We start from the raw sequence: 21,744 nt of genomic DNA on the forward strand, positions 1-21,744 counted from the left end.
GCACAAGCAGGGGGGAGTGGGAGAGGGAGAAGCAGGCCTCCTGCTGAGCAGGGAGCCTGATGCTGGGCTCGATCCCAGGACCCTGGGATCATGACCTGAGCCGAAGGCAGACGACGCTTAACAACTGAGCCACCCAGGCGCCCCCATTCACAAAAAATTATTAAACAAGTGCATGCCAGATAGTGTTCTAGAGACAGATAAAAACAGGAAGGAAACAATATTCCTGTACTCACAAAGTTTAGTGTTTATATGAAAAGGAAGACTGTAAATAATAAGACAATAAGATAATTTTGGATAGTGATGCTAATGTCTTAGATAATGTCAGGGCGATTACTTTAGAGTATTAGCACATTTAGCTTAATTCCTTGATGTTTAGATTACTAAATACAACTTTTTCATTTCTAAATGTTTGTCATATCTCTGTAATTTACACCATTTTTGTTTAAATAAAATGAGAAAATATATTTTTTTTCTACAAGTCACTTTACTCTCTTTCAAAAGTTTTTATTTTAGAGGTTTGGATAAGTAGAGGTGGCTCTCTAAACTCTCAAGTTCTCCCCAGTTTTAAAGATTTTGGTTTGAAAGAAGCAACTCTCCCTTTAGAACCCCTGCTGATTGACATATTAGGAATTAAATGTAGAGACTGCTTTTGTAAGTTTTGTTTTGTTTTGAAGTCAATATCTCATGAAAACAAATCAATGCTTAAACCATTGTTCTGATTTTAAGAATTGTTCTGCTGTGGTGTGTGTTTCCCACTTTCACCTCCAAATGTATGTAGCCAATAATAAAATACTTTTTGAAAAGTTGACAATTTGTAAACTGCAAAACCACAATACGAAGCGCTTCTCCTGGGCCTGACCTGCAAAACGCAAGTGCTTTCTAATTACTGTCTTCCATCTTTTCCACTCATATTAATACCAAGGTAAGAAGACTAGAGTATTAATCTTAACACATATTAGATCTTAACACAAAGCCAACTAGGGGAGATATATTTAGAAAGTTTTCAGTTTGTTGTAAGTTGTACATGAGAATATATTAAGTTTGTGGTAAGATATTTCCCCCAAAGCTTATTCACTGGTGTTATTTTTGATCATATGTGGTTAATATTAATTATACTTACTTGTTACAGTGTTAGAAGTTTTCATTATTTGTCCCATCCCACTACAGGTAGGCTCTGGACATGATGCACTAAAGATCATCTGCAATTCTTACTTGGTTCTATGCTAATCTCTTTCACCATGTACAATGTCTGTATCCACTGGGTCCATAAAAATTTGATTGATATTAACGATAACCTTATATCATGCCTCATTTGAGATTCTTTTTGAAAGAAACACATGCTTAAAGTTACAAAAGATCTACGTCCACCCTCTCCATTCCACTCCACTATATTGTTGCTTTTACTCTCGTGATGATCACTTTTTCACCTATTCTGCTATCTTGCTCTGATAGCAAAATAAGTCCAGGAATCCTTTACTTATTGTTGTTTTTCTTTGTCTACTTTTTAAAGTGAAAAACCACCTTTAGATCCATGAGATATGTCTTTCATCAGTGATAAAATGTGGCAAGATGAAAAGGAACCTCTACAGAAGTTTCCAAAGGAGCATTTGGAAAGATAAGATGAGGGTTTTTGAAAAAAATGACATGCCAAATAATCTGTTTGCTGTCACTGATTAGTAATAGTCAATGGCTGATGCTACATTGCCTGAGATTAATCCTCATCAAAAATAATTGTAAAAAAGACCTCTTATTCTAATACCAGCTTTCCAAGAAATAATGACCACAAGAAATGATGAAAAATGCTTGGAGTAGTTTTGGTATTAATTTTGGAGCCTCGGTCCAAGGAGAAAGTATGCTGCTGGAAATGTGTTACTCTTCCCTTCTGATTTTACTTCTAAAATAATAAGCAATCACCAAAGTTACAATATACATTTTTATATTTTTGACATTCAAGAAATAAAATAAACTATAGACTTTTTATATTCTGGAAAGAAAATAATTTTGAAATATATTCACTTAGGATTTAGGTATTTTCACCAAATACCATGCTTTACTTGAAGTATGGTATATTTTAAAAATAGGCTGTCTACATTGGGGAAGGTATGTGCTATGGTGAGCGCTGTGAATTATGCAAGATTGTTGAATCACAGACCTGTACCTCTGAAACAAATAATGCAATATATGTTAGGAAAAAAAAAGAAGATAGCAGGAGGGAAGAATGAAGGGGGGGAAATCAGATGGGGAGACGAACCATGAGAGACAATAGACTCTGAGAAACAGGGTTCTAGAGGGGAGGGTGGTGGGGGGATGGGTTAGTCTGGTGATGGGTATTAAAGAGGGCATGTTCTGCATGGAGCACTGGGTGTTATGCACAAACAATGAATCATGGAACACTACATCAAAAACTAATGGTGTAATGTGTGGTGATTAACATAACAATAAAACATTTAAAAAAAAGAAAATACAAAAAAAATGGGCTATCTAAAAAGCATTGGGCCTGATGATAGTGTCATTTAACTTTCCATAATGTAAATCTAGTATCTAACATATTAAAGTTGAATATCTTCTTATTAGTATCCCTGCCAGAATGTCCACTTTCAAAAAGTGGATTGTTCATCATCATGTAGATATTTTGAGCATGTAGATATAGCAAATCTGTGACTGTCTTTCATAAATTCTTTGTCTAGTCTAAGCTTTACTCTCATAATGATAGTATCAAAAAGCTAGCTACTCTTTTTGTAATAAAAATAATTAGAACTGAAAACATAAACACTGACTTTATATATAATCTTAATTAATTTTTTTATCTATTTATTGTTTGATTTCTTCACAATTTAAGGTGGTGGCAGTATACAATGGGATTTAGCTAATCCTTCTTAGGAAAACTGATAGAAATCAAGACATTCCTTGTGCATGAATAATCTCAGTTCCCTTATACAGTCCCCCATTCTGAATTCTTACTTGACAAGTGTTTACCCACTGTCATTCATCTTAATACTTGTGACTTCCATTTTATTTTGTGAGGCCAGAAGCCCAGACATGAGTACAGAAGTCTAAGAGCACTTTCACTTAGGTTTATTAGTCTAGAAGATGTTCATCTCAGAGATTATCTCTTCATTGTAAGATGACATGCCATGGAACCATTCTGAAATTCCATATTGATTCTGTCTTCCACAGATAAATGATTTGTGAGATAACAGAAAACACAAAGAGTTTTCTAAATAACATTCACTTTTCTATCAAGATGAAACTTAAATGTTTTTATGATATAAATAGCAGCAAGGAGATTCATTGCATCAGAAATAAAGGACATAAATTACTTTTGTCCCCAGTCAAAATGATAGAACTGTGATTCCATAAGGAGGCACCTGGGTAGCCCTCTTGAAGTACTTCAGCATGACTTTATATCCAGATTTTCACTGGAGAATAAATTATATGATATACTCTTCTCCAAAGGTATTGTAAAATCATTAAGAAACGTAAGTTACAATTGCTTGTGTATAACACGAGATTATTTTTAGTGGAAAAATTTGTAATTCTCTTAAGTTTTCTCTTTTCTGCATTTCCTAAACCTAAAGGTATCTGAAGCTATTCTTACCAAGAAAATATACCTCAGAGACACCAGTGTACTAAGTTACATGGGCAGCAGAGTAGCTTTTTGTTACTTGAAGTAAGTGTGCTATTTTATTTCGGACTACTGGGTACGGCAAGATCATCAGAAGGCACAGCTAACTTAATGATATCCTGAAACATGAAAAGATTAACTGACAGCCTAACTGAGGTCAGTTTTCGTACAGAGAAGTAAATTAAGCAAATGATTTCTCTTCAAGGAAATTTTATTTCTTATGTTTAAAGGCTTAATTCAATTTTTACTATTTCAAATAATGAAAGTGCTTTCCTTGAGCTTATATATTTTATGGCATTTTTATATTAAATCAACTCAAACTGTACAAAAGTTTACCACTTTAAATTCTGACTCAATTAATAGTAAGAATTTTGGCAAAAGAAATAGCCAAGTACAAGACATTTTAAAACACATAATAATATAAATATCTGAAGATTTTAGATCATCTTAAAGGTTAAAGAAAGAGAAGTTGTAAACTATGATAAATGGTACTGCTTAGGAAGAAAGTTTTTTTCTGCTTTCTGAAAATAGTGCTGAAAACAAACATGTAAGATCAATATAAACTTAGCTGGTTAATAAAAGCAATGCTACTAGGAGACTATATCTTACCTAATGCACTTATTGTTTGAAAGGGTTTAATGAATCAAAAACAGGACCAAAGAAGTCACTGAGACACAAAGATGACAGAACAGCACCACCTAGTTCTCTATATAAAAGTTTCCAAATATGCATGCGTCTCTGACTTACTTGGGAAAACTGAATATAATCTCAAAATAAATCATTTCATATAAAACTATAAAACTACACTCTTGCAAATTATCACTTGCAACAGAGCGTTTACTTGAACTGCTTTAATTTTAAAATTTCCTTTAAAAGAAAAAGAAAGAAAAATTAAAGATAATGGTTTAGCTGAGGTTTTTTAGCTGTGCATTGTACTGTTTTCTGCAATCCAGATAAATAAATCTCTAGTAGAATAACTGTACATGCTTGACCACCACCGTTTGATGTTTCCACAGTATATATCATTTTTTACCCTATCTAATATAAGATACATATCTTCTACTCCAGGGACACAATGGGCAATAAAAATAATATAAAAGTGCCATACAATCTGTTAGAAATATGACATCATTTGCACATTGAGGTCATCATTCAAAGTTAAATACTAAAAAAAAAATATTAAAGACACCGAGAATATTTGTAGCCCATTCATGTCATTTTACATGTTCTAACATTTCACACAGTTGTATATAAAATTCATTTTATTTTTAATGTCTTTAAGTGGTATTTCATCTCTTCTCCAGCTTTGTTTACCAAGTGATTATTATTTCAATCATATTCAAGGCAGTTTGAGCAGGAGGAAAGATTTCAAGAATAACATTGAATCGGCAGTCTCGAGAAGCACAGGTTTTAATCAGGCACAATGTAGTATCGTAATATAAGCAAGGGATGGAGTTTAATATATATGACACAGTACAAGGAGCATTAAAATGTTTTCCCTGAGGCATCAGCAGCTCTTTAAACGACTGTCGCTGGTAACATCAGAATTGCTCAAGCAGAACTTCAGCTCTAAAAAAACTAAATATTGTTGCTTGTTACATAGATCCTTCTCACAGACCTTTTCTCCCCTACACTCCTCCGCTGACCTGGTCATCTACTGTTCTGGCCCACTGAGCCTTTATGAAATTAAATGAATCATCCTCTTGAACAAATCAGTTAGAATAGAGCATGCTTGAATATTTCTTGTCACTTGTCAGCTTCTTTCAAGTTGTATTAATAAAAAAAAGAAAGAAACTGGAATCATACTGAGAATGTTTTTCAGGATAAACGACTGAGGAAATGAGAGCTCTTTAACCCACCTTAAACAAAAAATCTGAAAAGCTCAGTGAGGTTTATAGTAGTGCTATTAAATCAGTGATTTCATATTTTCATTGATATATCCACATTCTGTAGCCATTGAAAACATGTCACTATAAAAATGGAATTTTTACTTCAGAAAATAAGTAGGGTTTTGCATATTTTGGTTTATCCAGTGGCTCAGCTACTAGACTATAAGCTCCATGAGGGCAGAAACTGTTTCGACCTTGCTCTCTTGTTATATCCGGCATTTACAACACTGCTTCAGGTAGGTATTTGTTGAAAAATGAATCAGTGCATGAGTAAGTCATGTTTGAGAAAACCAAAGGCTATGAAGAATAAAACGATTATAAAAATTTACACATGCACACATTAAATGCACAAAAAAACAAAATTTAACTCAAAATTGAAAGTCTATTTTCTAATAACAAAAATGACTAATGGCATGAGCACTTACATACATTGTTGTAAGTGATGAATCACTGAATTCTACTCCTGAAACCCAATATTATGTTGTATGTTAACTAACTAGAATTTAAATAAAAATTTTAAAAGAGAAAAATAAAATAAATAACAGCAATAATTTACTAATTTTTGAGTTGATCTATGGATGTAATTTCATGAGAAAAGCATATACGACTCAAGCTCAGGTGGATGACTACAAAATTAATTTATGAAACCACTGACAGAGATAGAAAACTCTGAAATTATGTATCAATAAAAATCTCTCTACATGTGTAAAAGTTCTAAATACTGAATAATGCATGGGTAAATATAAAAAATTAAATTTTAGTAAAAGGTATTTTAAGAGCACATAGTTAATGCTACACTGTGTTACAAAATATCTTCAGGTGAAAAGTTGAAAAGAAATATGTCATTTCTGCAGTTCTCAATCATCCATTAGATTTTTCTAAACATATCACCAAAGAATGAATGTGGTTCCATTCTTCAGTATACAGAAGAAACTAAGCTGCAAAAGTAACTTGCTTGGGGTGCCTGGGTGGCTCAGTCAGTTAAGCATCTGACTCTTGGTTTTGGCTTGGGTCATGATCTCAGGGTTGTGAGATCAAGCTCTGCATTGGGCTCATGCTGGGCATGGATCCTGCTTAATGTTCTCTCTCTGTCCCTCTTTCTCCCTAAAAAAGAAAGAGAAAGAAACAAAGAAAAGAAAGAAAGAAAGAAAGAAAAAAGAAAGAGAAAGAAAGAAAGAAAGAAAGAAGAGAAAGAAAGAAGAAAGAAAGAAAGAGAAAGAAAGAAAGAAAAGAAAGAAAGAAAGAAAGAAAGAAAGAAAGAAAAGAAAGAAAAGAAAGAAAGAAAGAAAGAAAAAAAAAGAAAAAGAAAGAAAGGAAAAAAGAAAGAAAAGAAAGAAGGAAGGAAGGGAGAGAAAGAGAAAAAAAGTAACTTGCTCAAAGTGTCTAAAATAGTGGCACGGCTTGGATGAGAACTGAGGTCTTTTGATTCCTACCATTATGTCTTGCTGCTGCAGGACACATCCCAAACTCCCAAGTCCGAAATAGTCCAACGATATCTCCTCCCTCTACAGAATAGAGAACTCTCACTACAAAAGAAAAGACACCCACCTGCCAGGCCAGCCTTACTACGGCTTCCACACTAACAGCAGTTTGGCATGGCAGCTGCTTGTGTTCTACTCAAGGATCAGGGCTGTGTATTAGTTCCTCTTCCTCTATCAACAAGTTACTCCCATTCTCGCTTGGTACCAAGATGATATGAAGGTCTTAGGAGTAAATATCCCTAATACCTGATCAAGTTTACTGTCAACTTATAATAAGACCATCATTAATGATGATAAAAAGATTGTCTTCCCAACGTGTCCACACCCATCCATTGAATATGTTGTTGTATTACAAAATATACTTTCATGCTGTCCTATCCATCGAGGATAATCTGTTCTGCTTTGTTGGTAGTCTGTACTTGTGTAGTCAGTAAAATTGGGTAAAGCAAAATGAAGATTTAAAGTAAATTTGACCTTACTGACCTCTACCAGATCACTAAAACACCACGAACTTATCCCGTATCAATACCTTTATCTTAGCTAGTCCGTGGAAGTGAAAAGATACGGAGAATTGAAGTTTCAAATACCATTAGTCTTACCTCACCCATAGCATTTCTATGTTAAAAAAAAAAAAAAAGTAAGCCAGTGGACATGAAACTATCGTCTATAAATTTTACTTGATCTTTAAAAATATATTTGTAATTGTTACTGAACACACAACTTGTTTTCCATGCTAGTTAGCATCAAATCTTTCTATAAAGATGATGCACTTAGTGTAGTATTCTTTTGAAGAATATAATGAATATTGTTTTTAATTTTGTGATTCTGGACAAAAATGTTGTTCTGAAATGCTTTCCTTATCAAATATCAAATATCCTATATCAAAATAAAAATTCCCTTTATGAGTGGGTCATTATGACAAAAACTGTTGAGAAATATGAAGGTGTAATTCTTCCTCACAATTTCCAGTGTTTCAGATACTACTAAGTGGTTACACATAAAAAAATTTACAATATGTCACTTCTAAACATAGATTTGTAAGAATACTCTCTATATAATGAAAATTCAGTAACATCTTAAAATATTTTTTCACCGTAACAGTGAAATTGTCAACAAAAACTGCTACCCAAACTACCCTACCTTTTATTCACTAGGCTCTGCAAAGTCAGTCAGCAGCAGCGGAACAAAAACCACATTAGGTTATTCTTCTGCAGCTGTTGCATCATACTGACAGTCACATTTTCACATAGAGAATATTTTAGGTATTCACAGTAGCTATGGGAGAATATAATTCTTAATATCAACTCCATAAAGTGGCAATAACACTTAATAAATTGAACTAGTTTAATCTACTTTGGATATTTATTTACTGAATGTGCATTTCTACATGATGATGATACAGTGATTTCGGCACCTGCCATCAGGTAAATCTTGTCAGCCTGGTTAATAATATCTTTTCAGATGCTTAAAGTCATGAAACAGTCAAAAATCCAAAAGACATCAGGAAATTGATTTTTAAAAAATTTGAAGATAAACTATATGACTTTCAAGAAAAGCTACATTTCACTGGGACTTTTAAGAAAAAGCATTGTTAAAACACTTTATGTGGAAATAGAGTCACTACAAATTGTGGAAATAGAGTGGCTACAAATTGTAGAAAGTCTTTTCTCCCTTGGTGTTCAGCTCCCAGTAACTATATTTAAATTCTCTTCAAAAAGCAGTTAATATTCCCATCCTACCTCCCACTGTCTTTCAAAATGCTAAAAGGGAAATAAATCAAATTCAACCACAGCAAACATGTGTCCTCAATTGCAGAAGTATGACTAAGCATTAAAAAAACAAAAAACAAAAAACAAAATAAACCCCGCAATATTTAGGATTTTCTTTAAAAGACCTTTTAAGTAAAATGGATGTAATCTCCCCAAGTTAAATTAAGCAAAATGCACCCTGAATCTGTATTTCAGAGACTACCCAGAGAAAGTCTACTCCACAGCTTGGCAATAACAAAAGCAGGTCAGTAGCCACTGATAATCTGGCAGATCAAGGTCAGTTTGTAATTCCTCTTTGTTTATACATTTATCCGGAAATAGCTGCTACTCTAAGTAAAACAGTAAGATGATTTGGTTTCATGTTTACCTAAAGCCACCATCAGGACTATTTTGGGGGCTAGGGATAGAAATCTTTAGTAAGTAGAAAAAAGATAAGGATTTAGGAAGCCCAGAGAAATCAGGGAGATTCAGAGATCTGAGACAAATGTTTTCAGTGCAAATTTGAACTGCTTACCCTAAATAAAAGCAGTGATTTCACATTTTTGTGAAGTATGTCATTATTTAGAATTGTTTCTATTTCTTAGTAGCCATTTTTTGGTCTTCTCCCTGTACATTAAACACAAATGAAAACTCATTGCAAATATTTATTCTATTCAGAATAGTATATTGGCATTTTGGCAGTTATAACATAAATATTTAAATAATATTTGGATCAAATTAAAGAGATGTGTCAAGATTAAATGGATTGGAAGAGAACTAATCAATCACTTTTATGAAAACATTAAAAATAGACACAGACCAGGCCTTAGATTAGGCACTTGAAATAAAATGAAGACTAAGACCCTGTACTCCAGGGGTTAAAATCCAGTAGAGCAAACAAATAGATAAATACCAAACATTCAAAATGCTATAATAAAAATATGCAAAGGGGTTATATAGATCATAGCATAGACAAAATAAAATGCTTAGTTCTCTCATGAGCAAAGAAGACATAAAACTTCAAATAATAAAGGGCAGATGGCATTCTTTTGTCTACTTAAACAAACACAGCAGATTTTGGTCAAAATTTTTCATAATAAAAAACTCCAGTAGGTTCCTGGAGACTCGTTTTTTTAAGCTATCATTAATAATAATGTGGTTTCAAATATGCAGTTGTAAAATAAAAAAAAATTGGTTAGAGTTGTTTGTATATCAGCTTTAAAAATGCTTTTATTGCAATAACCATAAATAAAAGAAAAAAGTGTATTTACAAATTAAACTCAAATTTTCTGATGACATAGTACACAGAGGAATACAAGTCAAAGGGTACAGTTAATATAAGTACACTCTCAAACTGAGGAAATGCAGGAAAATATCCTCCTTATAAATAGTGACATGTACTAAATGAGCCAATTCTTATAACCATCCTTCCAAAAATAAAGTCCTTATTAAAAACAAAAAGTCTCTCTCTCTCTCTTTCCTGTGTTGAGTTCAATGTCCCTATATACTTTCAGTTGCCCAAATTGCATCCAAATCAAAAACTGAAAAAATCATGTCTCGGATTTGGCTTTGCACTGACATTTGGCAGCCCATGTGATTGCAGGCAATTAATACTATCTATAAATCTATCGCCTCAAATAATAACCAGCATAACTTCGAGATCCCACCATAGCAAATGTGTTAATGGGCTAGTTAGGGAATAGAGTATTGATTTAGGAACAATTTTTGATTCTTGTTTTGAGAGAGTGAAAGGAACAATCCCTATTCAAGATAAGGAATACACATTTTCACTCATTATTTTATTTCATTCCCAGGGCAAAGAACTATTTAGAAATAACAGATACTGTATTATGTATCACAATGGTGAATTTCATTCTGCCTTGGCAGGGTAACTAGTAAGCGTAGAATGTAACTGTTTGCTATCCTGGAGTCATAGATATATAATTGCCTTCAGAAACATCCTTCTCTGAATACCACCTACACATTAATACATGACAGTGAACTTACAGCCAGACCCCTGTTCTATCCCACATGATCCTTGAAAAGGCTTTGAAATGAGGACACGTGCATAATTAAGGCACACTGAATATCACAGTACATGTAACAAACTAGAGTATTATGAATCCTTAGGGGAACCTCATAGAACTAATACATTTTCTAAAGAAAGCTGCACATGAGTAAAGAGAGCCTAAAATGCTAATTAGATCCTCTCAGTGAAAGCTGTAGAAAAGTTGATTCTTGAATCCTGAAGTTGGGCACAGAATGGAACATTTGTATACAGAAAGACTGAAGAGGGGGAAAAACGAATTTGACATAAAAGCCCCTCAATAGATGATTTACACAATTCATGAGAAAATAAATAATGCAAAATAAAAATATAACAGTGGGAGAATTCCAAACCTCCTGAAAGGGTTAAGTATGAGAACTGATTTCGTATTAGAAAGGGATTATGTAACAACAGAGGGAAATACTCAGCCTAGCATATGCTAATTTAGTCAGCTTTGCCAGGCGTTTCTGTGTGTGTTTGGCTGGCTGACTCACATTCCTTCCCTCTTTTTTTGCCATTTTTATTATGAAGTAAGGAGGTTGAACTCTCACAAAATGTAATAATAGCAATAACAAAAACAAGTAAAAACACACTGTATGTGTATTATCCTTGCTAAAACATTGGGGTATGTGTCCTGCAGGTGGAAAGGAAAAATCACTCAATCTGTACGTATTCAGCATATAGGCTTTAGCAAAACTCCCTTTCTTGAACCATTCTTCATTCCCCGTTAATTACTTTTAATAGGTCTTTCAGGTTAGTAGCATGGTCGGACTGGGGGGATATTATATTCCTGGAGAGTGCAAAGGAAGCTGAGTTGCTAGTCAAACCTTAACACATAAAATAGACAGCAGTAAAGGAACGACAATTAAGCAACAAGCTTATTGTACATGTTTTATTTGTTTTAAATACAAATATTCCAATCATCTCTCATTTCAACCTAAATCTACTACTTAAGATTGGAAGGCAGGGGGCATAGAGTATGAGAATGAATGGAAGATATAGGCATCATGGGTGTTTTCCCCAGGGGGATATAGGACAAGCTAATGTAAAACATGAATTCATTAAGAGAGTAAAAATGTATTTTACACACTATAAATTTTAGTTTTGGATGTTTAAGTAAACCTTAAGGTAGTCACTTGCGTTTTTAAAGGCAAACACTTTTAGCAAAGAAGCCAAAAATATTTCTTTATAAGAACAAATTAATTGGTTTTATAAATTACACTAGATCAATTTAACAGCTATACACTTAACAGTTGGCAGCACACCCATGTCAAGAAAGGTGCTTTCTCACTCCGTTCCCAAAGATGACTTTAGATAAACAATGAATGCACCGTTCCTGTAAATAAACCATCATCAAGTACTTAAAATTGTTAGGGGATCAGTTTGACCAATAAAAGGACTGTTGTTTACTTAATGTGAAGTGATTTGCACTATTTGATCATACTTAGCTTTAAGATTTTATGTTCCTCTAAGCAAATGATTCCTTATTTTTATTTTCTAAATAATCCCTAATGACCTCAGCATCTAGCCCCCAGAATAACTGTTTGTGACTAAAATGGGGTTTCCCATTCAGCATTCAAATGGCTGAAATTAAAGATTCAAGTAAAGACTATTTGCTGACTTAGAAAGAGTTATCCCAAATGTTGAATAATGACTATCTTAATATTTACTTCAAAGACCTCTAAAATCGAATGTGAATAATTAATATCCATCTGTCTCCAAGGCAGATCCCCTTACAACCTTAGTCCTGTGTCTATTCAGGTGGAGACAAGGTCTCATCACTCAGTTTCATTAAGCACAAAAGAGGATTCAGAATAAATGCTCAGCTCTATCGCAAATTCAGAAATTGTAAATCTTGCTTGTGTGTTTTTAAGTGGAAATGTTAATCATTGTTAAAGTCTAAGAAAATTTATTCAAAAATATACTTTTTAACCCTCATAAAAAGGGTAAAAGAAAACAATTGAGTGCAAACAAAATAAACTCTTGCCTTTTCCTCACACCTCATCCCTGAGAGCCCCAAAGTCTGATTACTTACCAAATTATAAAGATACCCTTCAGTCCTAAAAATAACTGTACACTTTAAACTTGTATATATATGTATAGAGAGAGATGAATGATTGAGGGATATTTCCTTTCTCAACAATTATATCTCTGATATTGACATTAATATTTAACTGATACCTAATTAAGTAGAATATTTAGTTTACTAATTTTTAAACATACTACATACTTCTAAAATGATAACAATTTTATATCTGTTTAAAGAAACCCACTTGAGCACATTAACAGAATCAACTGGGCTCATTTCTTGAGTAAAAATCAATATGCATGATATGTTCAGTTTTTTTTTCTCTAGCAAATGGAATAAAAATAAACAAAGCTACATTAGTTTCTATAATCTGATATGCTTCCCTGATAGGCTGCCTGTAACAATTGGTCCAGAACTATTACTTTTATTAAGGGACCTATTTGGTGCTTTTGCCTGTTATAAATAATATTGTTCAGAGAGGAAATATTCTCTACTGATTTGATGTTAACACAAATTCCACTTCATGGTGCTAAACTACATGAACATACACTGAACAGGTAATTTCTAATTCTTTTAAAACTACTGTATCCTCGTAATACAAGAAATGCTCTAATAGTAATAATAACTCACAACAACAACAAAGGACTGATTCTTTACTCACTAAAAGAAGAGGATAACAGAATATTTCCTAGTCCAATATTTATTAGGTCCAACACATGTAAACAACTGCATAGAAATCCTATTTTTAACTTCACTATTTATCTTCATGAAACTGGCCCGTGTCCCTGATAGTTTGCAAGAAAATAAACTCTTCACCATGTGTCTGATGAGAGCATTGATAATTTTATTAGGATTTATTTATTACATTAATCTCCAAACAAAATATGTATTCATTCTTTCTCATGCTTTGTCATGAGCTCACATGATTAGAAATATTGTCTGGGTTATTTCTGGTTATAAAAAAACTGAAGGATGGTTCATGTCTCCTGCAAGCTATGAAAAGACTTCCCATTTCACTCATGCCACATGACTGCTTTCCTGTGTGTTCGCCTGCCGCTGCCGAGCACATTAGGCCTGAGATGCCATTTGCATCATCACACAGCAGGGGGCTTCAGCTGCCACAGCTCTAGGTTAATCCTCTCCCACCTCTTTACACAAGGAATTTGCAGAAGATGCCTTTCTTTGATACTACAGAACTGCACTCCAAAAATGCTTGACATTTTCAAATAAAATGTTGGCAATGAACTTGTCCTTTAAATATTTTAGGTTAATCAGTAAACTTAAATCATGCCCTTCCTTTTTTCATGAAATGAATTGGTGATCTGATCTAGTGCGAAATATTGGGGATTTGAAATCAAGGGAAAATAAAAAGAAATGGGTAGGAAAATGTCATGGCAAGAACAACTGATCAGATTGTATTCATTTAAAGATGCATATCAAGAGCCATTGCTATATAGTTTCCTATAGGAAAACTGTTTCCTAAACCAATACAGCCTACAAAATGTTATAATTAACTCTTGTGGCATTATTTAACAAAGTTTAAGTGCTGACATATTATGAAGAAGGCAACTATTTAATTCCATCAGAACTAATTAGGACATACCTATTATTCAATCCAACACTATTTATTATGCATCTACTAAATTAAGAATAGAAGATTGTACAGATAACAAAGGCTCAGGGCTTGCCCTCGGAAGCTTAAGTTTAACAATCCATTGTGCACTAGAGCTGTCCTAAGAGGGTAAACGGTAAACCGGGTAAACAGTAAAGCAGGTAAACCCATATTCTGCCAATTCCCAAAGAACTCTAACTTCAGCTTCTGAGTTCGGCTTCCTCAGTTTGTGATTTCCTTCTCACTGATTCCTCAACCTACTCAGCCAGCTGTTACATCATGGGTGACCTTGCCAAGGATGTTTAACCAGACTATTAAAATAAGGACTCTTTCTCAATAAATCTCATGGAACACACATCAGCATTATCAAATAAAACATCAATATGATAGGTCTCTTTATATTATCACTGTACTCCAAATTCTTCATAATAAATAAACTTTACTTGTCTCAATCATCTGATACCCCATCGATTTCTTATTTTAAAAAGAAAATTGATATTATTTGATGCTGATTTTAGGTCACTTTAAAATGCATGATTCGGTTTTTATCTTCCAGCATTTTTGTACTTCCATTTGCTCTCTAGGAAATTCAAGTAATTTTTTCTTTAAGAAAAAAATGGCATCTACTATGTAAAATGTGGGGCAAAATCGTTCTCAGTATCTGATCTTCCAGTGGAGAAGGCAGAAAGAGGCCTTTCAGTCGATGCTTACTTTTGTCCTATTATGCTCCCAGGGTTCTAATAGTTGTAGAAATGGGGAAAAGACAACGAAGTAAGCTTCCACATCTTGATAGAAAATTAGTCCAGAAACTCCTCATATTTGCAGGGAGATTTTCTTAATTACTAAGTGTCTGGGGTTTGACTGTTTAAATCATAGTCACTGGCTCTTATGTACAGATTCAACTTTTCAAAGTTTCAGCTGTTAATCAAAAAAGGGAGGAATGCAGGAACTGCATTCAGCATAAGAAATGAGCTTGACAAGACTAAGGTTATTACATGTAGAAGGACATGAATGGGAGAGATGTGCTTTTAGGTAGTATTAAGTTATCGTATTTTATTAAGTGTATGTAGGTGTATTTTGTACTTTATAATGCACTTTCTAAAAATGTAAGGGGAGGCTCATGTAACACACTGAGGCTAGTAATATGTATGTCCAATTGACCTTCAATTTGAAAGTCTTTCTTTCCAAATATAATAAATCATTTACCAAAATGTCTCATGGAAAACAAAACAAGACAAAACCAAACCAAACCCTATCTGTATTTGTGTTGGATGGGTTTTTCTGTAAGACCAACTCTAAAAAGGAAACAAAGTTCTCAACAAAATCTCTATGCATGTCTATTTTCTGGTTATATTTTGTCCTTTCCTTTTTGCCCTTCCTAGGACTGTTTTCTTGTGCTAAACAAGACAGTCTCCATCTTTGCAGTGCCCCCTCAGGCATGGAAAGGGGATACAGCTTCAGCCAGGGTTAGCAATTGAACGGGATCTACTCTGTAACCAAGACAGGTTTTAGTTACAGGTGGCAAGCTTTTGCCCACCTCCTTCTAAAGAAATTCGTCTCTCTAAACTGTTCCCTACCCTTAATCTAGATTTTTCCTCTCTCTATGATGGAGGAAAATAAGAAAGGATGCCCCATAAAGTAACATTGAAGCAAATTTTGTTATCTAAGTAGTCTACATTCCAAGTTGTGCTTTGGTCAGAAATATGTTTATTTTCCATCTAATGATCCATTTCCATTTCCTAAGAATCCATGGAAGACAAGCTGGGAGATTTGTAGAATAAAACTATTTAAGATTTTTTTTTTTTTTACTTACTGTATTAGTGACTTGATTCTCCCCACTGGTTCATTAACTCTATATTAAACAAGCCAAAAGGTTAGCTTTACTTCCCAGAAAAAGCAAAATATTGGTGACAATGTAAAACACAGAGAAGATACGTTATCAAATGAGTCTTCTTGTCTAAAATAAGGCATAGTGCAAGAAAAGGGATAATAATACAAAGGATAAATAAATTGATTAGTATTACTTAAATGACAGAATACCACCATAGTTCTGATAAAGCTAAAAATGAGAAGCTGTAGACTGCCTATAGTATTTGCCTAGTCATAACTACCGGCAGGCAGAACAGACTCCTTCTAGCCAAAATCAGTTGCTCACTAGATCCCCCGGCACCCCACTCCTCCTGCACATAGGAAGGAAAGACCTGCTAAGTATTTAATCTGTGTCCAGGAAATAAAGCTTTCATTTTACAACCTAACCAACTCCTAATAAAACAGTATGGTGGTGGAAGAAACACAAACCTGGATCCTGAAGCAATGTTTTTAGCCAAGAGTAAGACAAGGAAGGCATGAGCAATTTGAGCAGGAACTGACAATATCAACAAAGTGTGATGTGTCTGTGGAACAGTGTTTGATAAATGTGGGGCAGCCATAAACATGAGAAGACAATCCAGTGGTGCTTTACACCCCCCTAGTTTTTTTTTCTCTTTTTCTTTAAATCCTCTTCTCTCCTTTGGTGTATTAATATGGCCTGATCTAGGATGCTCATAAGTACACAGACAGTGCTGGGCTGGTGCTCTTTCCCTGGTTGCTGTATAGGATGCTTATTTATTTATATATTTGGACCTGATGCTGGTGCTGCTGTTGGTTGCAGTGATGCATTTCTCTGGCATACCCACACCCCTTTCACCACCACCCCTAGTCTTCTGTGAAAAGCAGCACTTTTTTAATAATTGGTTTACATACTTAAAAGAGACCCATGCCCTTAATAAAAGAGAATGCAACTGATGGAATCTCTCCGGGTAGAGAAAGAGTAATCCTCCTCCAGGCTGAGAGAGAATGAGACAGCAGCAGACAGTTATTTTGCAGTGCACTGAATAGACAATTCACGGGAAATGTTGAAGGCAGAGAGGAGACGACCCCCAAGTGCAGTCCATTGCCCACATGCTCTATAATAAATAATCTTCTCACACCAGCCCAGCAGTGAGTGCAATGACGTGCCGGGGCCAGCACACACAGATTGGCAGGGAAAACACATCCAGCAGTGTCGAATTTTCATCGCAATCACCAAATTAACTGATTTTCCCACATCACACTCCCACTACCCGGCATGGAGTGCGCGCGCGCGCGCACACACACACACACGCGCGCGCGCGCGCACACACACACACACACACACACACACACACGCAGAGCTGAGAAATGCAAGTTACTCAGAGGTGAAATCGGGTATCTAGAAGCATGTTTCAGTATGGATTAGAAACCTAAGTAATGTGTCAGCCACCCGGGGTTACTTGTGAGAGGGTGGGGGTGTGAACGATAGGAAATGGGACGAGGCAGCGTAAGCAGGAAGAAGGCTGTCTGCCTTCTCAGGGATTCTGGCACATGACATATCTGAAATTTACATCCAACATAAAACACACAAAATATTGTAAGAAATATCTCTGCAAGGTCAGTTAGTTAATTCAGAAAAATTCTGCCCACTATCTTTTCTTTCACATTCATAAATATGCATAAATAAAATACGTCCCGGTCTATATTCTGGAGGATAGGAGACAGGATGTATTCCAAGAACTTGCTGAAAGATGGTTCATTGACCTCATTTAAATCCTCCAAAGGCCGATTGGGTTTTGCACGCCTGTGGGTCTACTTGTGTCTTACTTCAAGATTCCTTTTACCCAGGGACAAATAAATTTGATCAACTTATCTTTCTCACAAGTGCAGAAATGATGAAGAGGGGTTAGAGGTGGGCAAAGATTTATCAAGAAATCAAGAGTCACCTAGCTTTAAAAATCCTAACGACCATCATTTCACATTCATCATTCCTGTATCTCACGCTCAAGCCGCATCCCTATATTACTACTCTCTTAAAAGAAACAATTTTCCGCCTTACAGCCCCTGCCCACCCAGCCCTAGCGTGCCGCCCCTGCCTCCACCACCACCCGAAGTGTGGTCTCCTCATGTACTCCTCTATACATTGCCATTCATTTCATAACCAGCGTCGTCCTCCCATGCCACACAGACCTCTCCTCCCTCCTCCAAAAGAGAGGGTCTGAGGAAAAGTGCACCCCAGTTCCCTAGCCACTCCGCATCCAAACCCAGTGATTTGCATAATAACGGCGTTTTGTGCGGTTTCCCTCCACTGCGGTCGCCGGGGTTCTTATATTTCACGTGAAAGGATAATATTAATTACGAAAAGAAGCGGCGGAGAGCAGAGCGGATGGAGAGGTAGGGAATCCAAGCGAAAATCCCTTAGCAGTAAAGTAACTGCTTAGGTGCATATATTTCTTTGCTTAAAGAAAAAGAAAGAAAGAAAGAAAAAGAAAAAGAAAAAGAAAGAAAGAAAGAAAGAAAGAAAGAAAGAAAGAAAGAAAGAAAGAAAGAAAGAAAGAAAGAAAGAAAAGCAAAAGAAAAGAAAACCACACAGACTGATTAATAAAAAAAAAAAACAGGTTTGTTGATACAGTGTTTTGGGGTCTTTTAATTTTTCCCTTCCCCTTTCCTTTTTTTTTTAATTTCTTGATTTATTCTTTTTCTCTTCCCCCCCCTTTTTTTTTCTTTCTCCCTCTCTCTTTCTTTTCTTTCCTTCTTTCTTTCTTTTTTTTCTTTTTAAATCCCAGACAGAGTCTCCTCTCTCTTCTTAGGTGAATGACACGTCTCACAACACATTCCACCCCCCCGGGGATGTTATTGCAATGCACACGGTGCCGCTGCTGCTGTTCTCGCCGTCTCGGTAGCTCGCTCCCAGGCTCTCACTCACTTTTTAAAGATACACAGATACGATGATGGTGGGAAAAGGGGAAAGGGAAAGGCGACCCGAAAAGGGGGAGGTTAGATGACAAGGATGGAAAGGGTCGGTCAGGAGCGTGATGTGGGAGGTGGCTGGTGGGGGTTGGTGGGAGGGTATAATGTTCAGAGAAGGCACAAGTTGCCAGCCAAAAGGCGTGGGAGGTGGGGGGGGTGGGTGGCGGGGACTGAGAGTGGGAGATGTAGGAAGCTCAGGTGAATGAAAAGGCGAAAGGTGCCTCGTAAGGGGCTGACTGCTGGGAGAGCAAGGCTGAGCCAGCGCTAGAGATTCCAGGGGCTGGAGCAAACTGCCACTGTCCCCTGCCGCACCGGGGAGTAGGGGGAGGGGGTGGAAATCGCCGGGGACTGGGGAACTGAAAGGGGAGAGTGGAAATATGGGGTGGAGTGGAGATGATGGGGAATGGGCGTGAAGTTGATGCTCCCCGCGGCGGGGCGGGGATTACCTTGTAGCAGGAGCCCGCAGACACTGTAGAAGCGGAGAACGGCGCTGCGTTTCCAAATCATGGTCCCTTCTCTAATGGGTTAGGGAAGGAACGAGGGGGCAAGGAGATGCTGGTGAGTGGGACACCAGGGTGCAGGGCTCCGGTGTCTTCCCGGAGCCTGCCGGACCGACGGTCCCCGCCGCTGCGGTGTTCGAACCCTCGGACCCGGATTGGAGGCAGCAGAAGCGGCAGCTGCGAAGCACCCGCAGAATGGGGTTTCGGTGGGTGAAATAGTTTCTTCTCCTCCTGCCTGTGGTGCAGCCGCGACAGCCGGTCAGCCAGGCACGGGTTCGGAGCTTGCCTTCCTCTCGGCGCGCACAGCAAGTCCCAGAGCCCGCCGGGGCTGCCCGAGCAGGTGGTGCAGGGATGCCGGGGTGTTGGAGAAGGTGCGGGAGAGGGCTGCAAGGAGTGGGTAGGTCACGGAAGGGAGGGGCGGGGGCAGAGGGGGAGCAAGCAAGCAGCAGCCGCCGCTCGTGCTCAGGGTGTCTCGGGGTCCTGGGAGGGGAGGTGGCAGCGGTTGTGGAGGCAGCGGCAGCGGCGACGTCGGCGGCTCCCGGATGCTTGGGCTGCAGCAGCAGCAGAGGCACCGGCGGCGGCGGCGGCAGCGGCGGCGGCGGCGGCGGCGGCGGCGGCGGCGGCGGCGGCGGCGGCGGCGGCGGCGGCGGCAGCTCTACAGAGCTCCAGACACAAGGGCAAGCTCAGCGCGGCGGAGGCCCCGCCCCCACCCTGGCCAGGGACAGACACCGCCCCCTGGCCAATGGAAACACACCCGCCTACCAGGCCTGGCCAATGAGAGAAAGGGATGGGTGGAGACAAACGCCGGGAAAAACAAACAGGCTTCTCAAGGACCCTTCGGGCAGAAAGAACCGAAGCCCCCATTCACACACCCCCCCGCGGGTCTTACCTCCTTAGAGGCGTCTCGCCCTAACTTAACAGAGGAGACGCCCGCCTTCGTTAATCCGTGTCTTGCACTCAGAAAGGGTTCAGCCAATCGTCACCGCGAGGGGGCGGGGTTAGTTTTGTCCCCAGCAGATTCTGGAATGTGTGGTGCCTGGGCCAGGTCCTGGGTGCGAAGTTCTTGTGCGCATTTGGACTCCTAGAGCAGTTGGTGGCTGCACCTGCCCACTCACCAGCTGCAGTAGCATTCTCTAACGCTCCCAGCAGCAAAAGAGAAAGATTGCAGAGGGCGTGGGAGAGGCTAAGTATAGGGAGCGGCACACCTACCTGCCTACAAGAACTTGTGTGGCAGAGAAAGAAAAGTTAAGGGTGGGGGAGATGAAATTGTTGTTGTTTTTCAGAATTTTGACTTAGTCTAGGTATAAATCTCAGTAGAGCCTAGTGGATGACAATATTGGTCAGTACTACGATCAGGCATACCCCAGTTCAAATCCCATAGCTATCACTTCTTGCTGCATAATGTTTACTGATTTTAATGAATGTTTAAATTTGAAGCCTCCTCAACTGCAAAACATGAGTAGTGATAGTACTTACCTTTTAGAGTTTTAAGGATTAGTGAGAATGTAAACATGTCAGTACAGGGTCATGCAATGTGTAAGTGCTTTATAAATAGTGGCTCTAGCTGTTTAGTGGGATTTTTCTAATTCAGGATAGGAGGAAATCTTAGGCGATCCTCTTTAAATGCTTTAATAATAGTCTTAAGGGAGGGGGAAAAAAAAAAAACACTTCAGGGACTTAACCAAAAGTGGCCATGCAAAGGAACTTAGGAATCTGGAAAGAACCACCTCTATAAATCAGCACCCTGAAAAGTATCCTTTAGAAGAGGAGATATAAATGAGCAGGACACAAATAAATCAGAAGTTGTGTTTCCAAATGAGCTTAATTCCCAGGCTTTTCCCTATGACCAGTTTTTAATTGGACCAAATTAGCAGATGATGGACTAGTTCAGTAGTGTTAAATCAGTCACACCATAAATAAAGTCTGCTTTGTTTGAGAGACTGCATAATAGAAACCTGCAAGCAAGAAGACAGAGGGAAAGATGAGAGGCACGATCGATATTGATGCCCTTCG

The 21,744-nt window shown here is 37.4% G+C and overlaps 1 protein-coding gene across 5 annotated transcripts in view; it reads right to left on the bottom strand.

Moving 5' to 3' along the window:
- CADM2 (cell adhesion molecule 2) overlaps nt 1-19,797 on the bottom strand; it is a 1,065,941-nt gene extending 1,046,144 nt beyond the window's left edge. For 3 of the 5 annotated variants that reach the window (XM_027585369.2, XM_027585366.2, XM_027585370.2), the window contains exon 1: nt 19,678-19,780. In XM_027585369.2, the coding sequence (XP_027441170.1) occupies nt 19,678-19,738 (61 nt within the window). In that variant the 5' untranslated portion in view covers nt 19,739-19,780. Of the gene's footprint in view, nt 1-19,677 lie in introns of all 5 variants that reach the window. The other 2 variants (XM_027585367.2, XM_027585371.2) reach the window with 1 other exon arrangement.
- Between the last annotated feature and the right edge of the window lie 1,947 nt (nt 19,798-21,744).

This window comes from Zalophus californianus, chromosome 1 (genome assembly GCF_009762305.2).
Source record: "Zalophus californianus isolate mZalCal1 chromosome 1, mZalCal1.pri.v2, whole genome shotgun sequence".
NCBI classification, from domain to species: domain Eukaryota; kingdom Metazoa; phylum Chordata; class Mammalia; order Carnivora; family Otariidae; genus Zalophus; species Zalophus californianus.